Raw genomic sequence first — 7,903 nt, forward strand, 5'->3', positions numbered from 1 at the left:
AAATTCTCATCTCATACAATTCTATACAATTCCACCTTAAACGGTTGACACGTGTAAATATTCCATATCTACGGTTCAGATTAATCAACCATAATACAATGTTAATCAATCATAATACAACCATAATACAATCTGAACCGTAGATATGGAATATTTACACGTGTCAGCCATTTAGGGTGGAATTGTATGGAATTGTACAAGATGAGAATTTCAGATGATTTCTACCCAAGCATAGGACACTAGTTAAGAAATAGTGTTCTTTCTTGTAAATATTTTTTATAATTAATTTTTAATGACCATATTACCCTTAGAGTACGTCATCCTTTTTTTCTTCAGTTTGAAGAGTACGTCATCAACTCACAAGTTAAGATTTGATAATCATTATCACTAATTTTTTCTTTTTTTGGTAAACACTAATTAATTAAAGTGTGGATTATACCAATAGTTGTGCTTTTGGGACCATTAGTTAATTAATTACTTTATCCAATAGGTCAACAGTGGCTTGTCGCCTAGTGCACGAGGAGGAAGAGTAAATTTGAGTACTACAATTAAAGAAGACCGTTAGTTGTGTGACTTGTGTCTTGTGTATTGAAATGGTCGGTTCGGTTTGTTTTCTGGTTTTAAATATAGTGGTCATTTATTAGGTTTTTTTTTTTTTATGATTTATTATCGGCCTGGCGTTGGTTTATCATATATAAATACAAAGGTGAGTGTTTTTTTTGTCGGGGAGTACCCTTGCATTTATAGTCCCCTTAGGGGGCCGATGGTTATTTATCGTGTGCCCTTTGTGTTTGTGGCGTAGGGATCATTTTTGAAGAAATTTTTTTGTCCCAAATATAAAAATATAGGGCACTACCTCGCTAGTGCAGATACACATTAAATACGTGAGAGCATCTTTATTGTGAGTTTCTTTTTGTACCCATTATATATAGTTATAGAAACACTAGTTGGTAGCATTCATTCATCTAAAAATATATTAATTTTTAGAAAAATGGAATCATGTCTACTTGCGTTGCTTGCATGGCCATTGTGCCAATACACAAGCCAATGAAAAACCATGTGAAGGCATTTGGTGGGGGGAGCACGATCTTTTGGCGTTCACTTGTATAAAGCCATGCAAGAAGGCATGGTTCTTTTCCCCCAACTTGTATCAAGTTATTTCATAATTTTATCTATTTTTTGTTTTGATTTTTTTAGTGGTTTCTAAAAACCAAAATCAAATCAATATGGAGTTTGATCAATTTCTTTTGGTTCAACCAATCAGGTTGGACTGGTTTTCTTTTTACAACCCTAGATAAAAATCAGTTTTTAAGGTTTGTTTGGCATTTTGGCTCTTCTCTTCTTAATTTTTCCCTTCATTTCCAGTTGAGCTCAAACGAAGTACGCTCTGCAATTCACCCAAAAGGGGAAAAAAACGTACTCTACAATTTTTTCCCCTTCAATAATGGATCCAAAAAAACCGGGAAGAGGGGGGAAAAAAGAAAAAAAGCTGACTTAACACTCCAAGTCAATTTTTATTGATCCCAATCGGATCCATCGATTTACGCTCCTGCAAATCACCCCTTTTTTCCCTCACTCCCTCTCTCTCTCTCTCTCTCTCTCTCTCTCTCTCTCTCTCTCTCTCTCTCTCTAACTCTCCAAGTCGCCAACCACTGATGCTGCTGAAGCCTGAAGCAGTGAAGCTCAATTGCTCAAACTTGGGTTGCAGGTGAGTATACTTTATACTCTATACTGTAAAGCTTACAAGTGCATCGATCTCTGTGTGTGTGCCCTTCAACCCATAAGTAAAATCATAGCACCCTTTACTCGACTCCTGCTCCAAGACTCATATCTCTCTCTCTCTCTCTCTCTCTCTCTCTCTGTTGGGTAAAGCGATAAAAGTGACACGACTTTAAGGGCCCTTTTATTGGTATCATTAGCTATACCCAAAACCACCATTATCTTCATACTTCCGAGGTTCTGTATATCTCTTTCTTGAGAAAAGAAGAAAATAAATAAATAAATTTAATTAATTAATTAACTCGTGATTTCGTCCGTACTTCAATGGCTTTTTCCTTCTAATTTGTTCTTGTTCTTTTTTATTCCTTCCTGTTTAAGATAATTCTTCTCTTCGTGTCTGGAAAGGTAGAAGACCTGGAAGTTGCAGAACCAGTAGGATATAAGTCGTCGTTGAAATCAGAGACTCTGGTAATCAGCTTTCTTACTGGTTAGTTTCTTCTTCTTCTTTCCATCTCTTTTCCTTCACTTTCTTAAAAATGGGTTTTTTTTTTTTTTTTTTTTTTTTTCTTTCTTTCGGATTCGCTGCATCCTGAGAGGGATCTCAGTAGTAGTTCGGCTCAAAGTATGAACCTTATAGTTTTGTTCCATGATAAATCAATTCTCCTTTCTTAGTTGGAATTTGTTTACTTCTCTCAATTGCAGTCAAATGGTATATATCTTTGGTGTCTTTATTTAGAATTTTGTTTTGACTAATGCAAGAAAAATGGATGAATTTGTTTCTTTCCTCTACTTATCGTTGGCTTTTGATGAGAGATTGGGAATAAGGGATAAGGGGTTTTCTGCCTGCACGGTATATCTGAATTGGTGTACAACTGTGCATTGTTGATTAACCCTTATTATTTGATGCTAGTTGTTGTGTGTGAACTGGATCCACTAATAGATATATAATTTAGAGAAAATTGCATTGCTACCCCCTGAACTTTGGCCCTTATTCAATGCCATCCCTTGGACTTTTCAAAACACCAAAGACACCCCTTGAAAATTCAAAAAAATCCAAATCAGTCCCTGCCGTTAGCTAACTGTGTTAAAAGAATGAAAGTCCGTTTGTTTTTTCACAAAATGCCCAAAACACCCCCAGCTATTGTGAGAGGACAATATTGCCCTCCCTTTCCCTTCTTCTTCTAAACCCACACTATCCCTCTCACTCCTCACTCATACAAACAAGAAAGAAGAAGAAAACCTGCAAGTTGACCGCTCCCCTTCCGGCGTGCGATTCTCAGACCATCTCCGGCGTGTGATGGGGAGATGGTCTGAGAATCACTCGATTCTCCCCTAGAGTAAGCAGCACAATGAAACAAACTCAAAAGAGAAACCCGAAAAATAGAAAAGGAGCTGGAGAGAGAGAGAGAGAGAGAGAGAGAGATGTGGGGGGAAACCTCAGAAAACGCAAGTAATATTGAGGTAACAAACTCCTCAAAAACCAGAGATGATGTGAATCACCAAAACTTCAGGAGAAGGGAAATGGGTATGTGAGGAACGTGATCGAAGTCCCTTCACTTTACTGAATAGTCCTGAATAAGAAGGACCAAATGCATGAACATCGGAAATATTCCGGTAGGATTTCACTCAGTGTACGTCAGGAAGTCTCGTTGGCGGTATCTTATCAGGTCCGATATCATTGACCACCCTCTATTCCTTGAACTTGTGGAGAAATCAGAAGAGTCGGATGCAATAACCGTCAGGTGCGAAGTGGTATTGTTTGAACACATGCTTTGAATGCTGGAGAACGCAGAGCCACAACCAGAGTCTTTAGATGAGCTCGTCGAGTTCTACGCTTGCTGATGAAGGAATAAAAATGACATAATTCTATTCTTCACCCACACACAAGAGAGTATAAATTTCTAAATTTTTTTCCTTTCGGTAATAACAATTGAAGTTTAGCAAGTAAATTGAGTCCCCATTAAGTGTGAACTGTGAGGATTAAGTTTAGCACATTTCATATCTATTAATCTTAGAGGACGTGGAAGTCTTGAATCTTGATGGGGATTTGTATTTCTCTTTAATTTCCTTATTATTGTAAGTCTATTTTTTTTGCCCCCAATCTGGGTTATATTCTTCCGTTGGTTAGTTGTTTTGGGTCATATCTGATCATCCCTATCTATGGTTTTAGATTTAGATTTAGAGTATTGGAACTGGATTGGTTTTCAGAGGTAGGTGGTGTGTAGAACTCATAGAGCTCATCAGTTCAATGAAGAATACAGCTACCTCAGTTCATCGTGGACTTACCTTAACTACTATTTGGGTTCGTAGTTTCATTCATAGAATGAAACAGAACGAATGAGGATGGATGATCTGCGAACTGATCATAACTGTTACAGATTTATACTATATAGTAGAAATAGAAGAACCCTCTCAACCTCCTCTAAGCCAAAAAGGTATTTAATGGACATGTTTGGCTTTCCTTTGTGAGTTGTAACAAAGCATTCCAATTTCCAATGTATCCAGCGTTCCTAAAACTTGAAATGACCTTGCTTCCCTCTAAATGTATGACTGAAACAGAAGAAAAAAATTAGTCTATAATTTCCTTTGATATCCAGCGTACACTGGGTGAAATCCTACCACTGGTCCTCTCCTCAGTCCTCGCCTTTAACAGTGATTCCGGCCATATAATTTCCTTTGGCATATCTTATTACCTCTCAGCATCGACCATAGATATTTTCCCCCATGAAACCTTGTCACTGCAAATGTCTCAATCAACAAAATACTGACTCAAGTGCACTGGCGTTTCCCTAGATGCATGTACATAAACAGTGAATCTGAGAATCGCACGCCGGAGGGGAGTGGTCAAGTTGCAGGTTCTCTTCTTCTCAGTTTGGGGCTTTCATTGTTCGTATGAGTGAGGAGTGAGAGAGAGATTGTGGGTTTAGAAGAAGAAGGGAATCGCACACCGGTGAGGAGGCAGTCTGAGAATCGCACGCCGGAGGGGAGGGGTCAACTTGCAAGTTTTCTTCTTCTTCCTTGTTCATATGAGTGAGGAGTGAGAGGGATAGTGTGGGTTTAGAAGAAGAAGGGAAAGGGAGGGCAATATTGTCCTCTCACAATAGTTGGGGTTGTTTTGGGTATTTTGTGAAAAAACTAACAGACTTTCATTCATTTAACACAGTCAGCTAACGGCAGGGACTGATTTGAAATTTTTTGAATTTTCAGGGGGTGTCTTTGGTGTTTCGAAAAGTCCAAGGGATGGCATTGAATAAGGGCCAAAGTTCAGGGGGTGGCAATGCAATTTTCTCTATAATTTATGACGCACAAAGATATGCTGCACTAGTGTTCTTAGGTTGGGCAACTAAAGTATTGGTTGATTCATTTATCCTCTGTTGTACTTAATTAATAAAGAACATCCTAAAATCAAAATACTCCAATGGAATTGGTTGGCCAAGTTCCATCTACTTCATCTTTCATTGTTGGAGGAACCTAGGATGAAAGACTCAGAATTGAAGACCATTGGTTTTATCGTAGAAATGATGGTTTAGTGCAACTGAGAAGATAGATGCATGACTCTGCAACATGAGGGAAGCAGTTGTAATTGCCAATGGAAATTTATTTGCTAATGTTGAGCAGTTAGGGACTCTGGGGATGCTTGTTCAAGAACTTGGAGGATGGTAGGCCAGTAGCAAAGAAAAATTTGAACTATTTCACTAGGAAAGGATGCCTGCGTCTGGAGGTGGTCAATCCACAAAGTCCCGTGTCATGATATGAGAGATGCACCAACTGAGTGATATAATAAGAAATTTGCAGATTTATGAGCTCCACCTTTCAAACTTGGATTAGCCATGTACTTGAGACAGAAAATTCAACTCCTTTTTCTATTAAAAATTGATATAAATTAGAGACAGTTACTTATCTTTATTGTGTGCAGACGCATGAGTTTCAGAATATTAATATTTTGGAAGACTGTGATTAATTGTAAAGTAAGCCTGCTGAAGGTGGCAGGTAGCTAATGTTGTCTCCATTGGGACTGTTGAAAGGCCTGCAGGATCTATAGTTTCTGAAGCTTGTATGGAGAAGGGAATGAATCTGCCAGAGGCAAAGGAAGGTCAGGGTAGAGATTGTAGATTTCAGGGCATTTTTAGTCAGTATGAGAGGTCTCAGTATCAGGTCAGTTAGTGCTAGGGTTGATTCCTAGTTAGAGCTTGGGTTGTTTTTTTTGTTTTTTTTTGTTTTTTGTTTTTTTTTTTTTTTTTGTTTTTTTTTTTTTTGTTTTTTTGTTTTTGTTTTTTTTTAAATGATAGTGATTGCTGAATAGTTTTTGACTTATTTGATCTGATACCGGTATTTTCATGAAGTTGCTTTCTGTTTCAATCATCTATAGGGGTTCTAGAAAAAGTAATGATGGCAGGAGATGACTATGCCTTTAGTTTCTTTCTTAAGTTTGAACTAAGAAACCAAGCTAATCATAGGGTGTTGTAGTATCTTTATCTTTTAGGTTGGTTTCTCCCGCTTGGGGGAGGGTGGGCATAGTTTGGAAGTAGAAGAGGTGTCTTGCTGTGGGGGGAGGAAATTTGATGCAGCTGATGTACTGATTAGTTAGTTTGGTTATGAGGTTGAATGAGGTTGTGTAGTTCCAAGATTTTATATTTTGACGAGATCTCTTATTGTTCGGTAGTCTGGGTAAGGAGGGGAGGTTTTTTGGGAGCATTTCTAGGCTTTTGTGCTTTCTCTGAATTTGGTATGTCTTGATTATGTGATGAAGACATAATCTTCTGTTAATGTATGATGCACTTAGTACCTGATTTTTCATGGTTTAATGAACTTGCATCGTATGCTTATGTGCCTTTTTGGAGCACTGTTTGTAAACAATGAGCATTGATGTTGTACCCCATAAATATTTCTTTTGAGTCATCCAGCAAAATAATTTAGGTGACCACTCAATCTTCAAAACGGCAGCATAGTTTGCAACTCAGAAGGACTGGCATATGTTTGTTGAGGCATTGTTTTTAATTATGCATTATGTTTTTTAAAAAACAGGGTCTGGAACCACAGTGCAGTACATAAGGTCTTTCATATAAGTCTGCAGCAACTGTTATTGCACCTGTAACATGATTTCAATGTTATTGAAAAAATGGAATGGGATATTTCACAGGTGTAAGAGCTGGTAAAAGAATATAGAGGGCTGGTTGTGGTGGAGTAGGTACTCCAAATGGAAATGCTTGAGCACAAGTTTGATTGGGAAATCATAGAGATTGTCAAAATCTGGAAAGTCGAGAATATTTATATGGCATATGAGTTTGTACTTGTGCATGTAGACAGCATTGATACTTTGACGTTTTCTCCTCCTGTAATATTAGTGTTTTGCAATTTTTGGCAGGGCTTAGGTGTCTATTATGAGCTTAAAACTGCTGGAGCTGACATAACGAGAATCAACTTCACAAACAGCTAATTACCAGCATTCTATATCAAGTTCCTTTCACAGATTGCCCCCATCTCACCGCTAGTATGGGGATCCAGATCAGCGGCTAGTTGTGCTTTCCAAAGTTGTTGGTTGTAGTTTCAGGACATGAACCAAAAGATCTTGGATGTTGATGCTTGTTTCATTTCATTAGAAATGGAAGTTAAAGATGCAGAGAGAATGGTTGTAGCCAAACCAATTGCTTCAAGACCTTGTTCCAGTTTCGGGTCCTTCTCAGAGCTCCTTGCAGGTGCCATTAATGCCTCACCTCCATGTTCATACTCTGAAATGGTAGTGGCTGCTATCAGACCCAAGACAGTGAGGTTCAAACCAGTGGCAAATCATGGATTGGGCGGTGAGGTGGTTTCATCTCAGGTTTTTCCCTTTTTCTTTTTCATGTAGTTCTTTTGTTTATTACGTTTTTTTGGAGGCTAGGGGGTTGGTATTGGTCTTGATTTTTTGGTTTGTTTCCTGCAAGGAAATCTGCTCTCCTTTAACACGACATTTTCCAATTTTTTTCAGGGTGAGGTTTCTGACACAGCAGTTCGTAAGTCGTCTAATAATGTTTCACAACAAAGCAGCAAACCTACTGTGGTATACAAACCCTTGGCAAAGGTTGTATCGAGGACAACTGCTTCTCTCATGTTAAATCAGGTTTCTCTCTCCCTCTCTCTCTCTCTCTCTGCAAATGTGTTTGTGTCTCTATGTGCCTGCATGCATTGGGGGGGGGGGGGGGGG

General features: G+C 38.4%; 1 protein-coding gene across 5 annotated transcripts in view; it reads left to right on the forward strand.

Annotated features, from left to right (window-relative positions):
* The first annotated feature begins 1,341 nt into the window (after positions 1 to 1,341).
* The window catches only part of LOC122057344 (WRKY transcription factor 44-like), a 9,457-nt gene continuing 2,895 nt past the window's right edge, over positions 1,342 to 7,903 (forward strand). Inside the window, exons 1-4 of one of the 5 annotated variants that reach the window (XM_042619414.1) lie at positions 1,342 to 1,708; positions 2,125 to 2,206; positions 7,085 to 7,540; positions 7,688 to 7,819. In XM_042619414.1, coding sequence (XP_042475348.1) covers positions 7,274 to 7,540; positions 7,688 to 7,819 — 399 coding nt within the window. In that variant the 5' untranslated portion in view covers positions 1,342 to 1,708; positions 2,125 to 2,206; positions 7,085 to 7,273. The remainder of the gene's footprint in view (positions 1,709 to 2,124; positions 2,207 to 7,084; positions 7,541 to 7,687; positions 7,820 to 7,903) is intronic. The other 4 variants (XM_042619410.1, XM_042619412.1, XM_042619411.1 and 1 more) reach the window with 4 other exon arrangements.

This window comes from Macadamia integrifolia, chromosome 12 (genome assembly GCF_013358625.1).
Source record: "Macadamia integrifolia cultivar HAES 741 chromosome 12, SCU_Mint_v3, whole genome shotgun sequence".
NCBI lineage: Eukaryota > Viridiplantae > Streptophyta > Magnoliopsida > Proteales > Proteaceae > Macadamia > Macadamia integrifolia.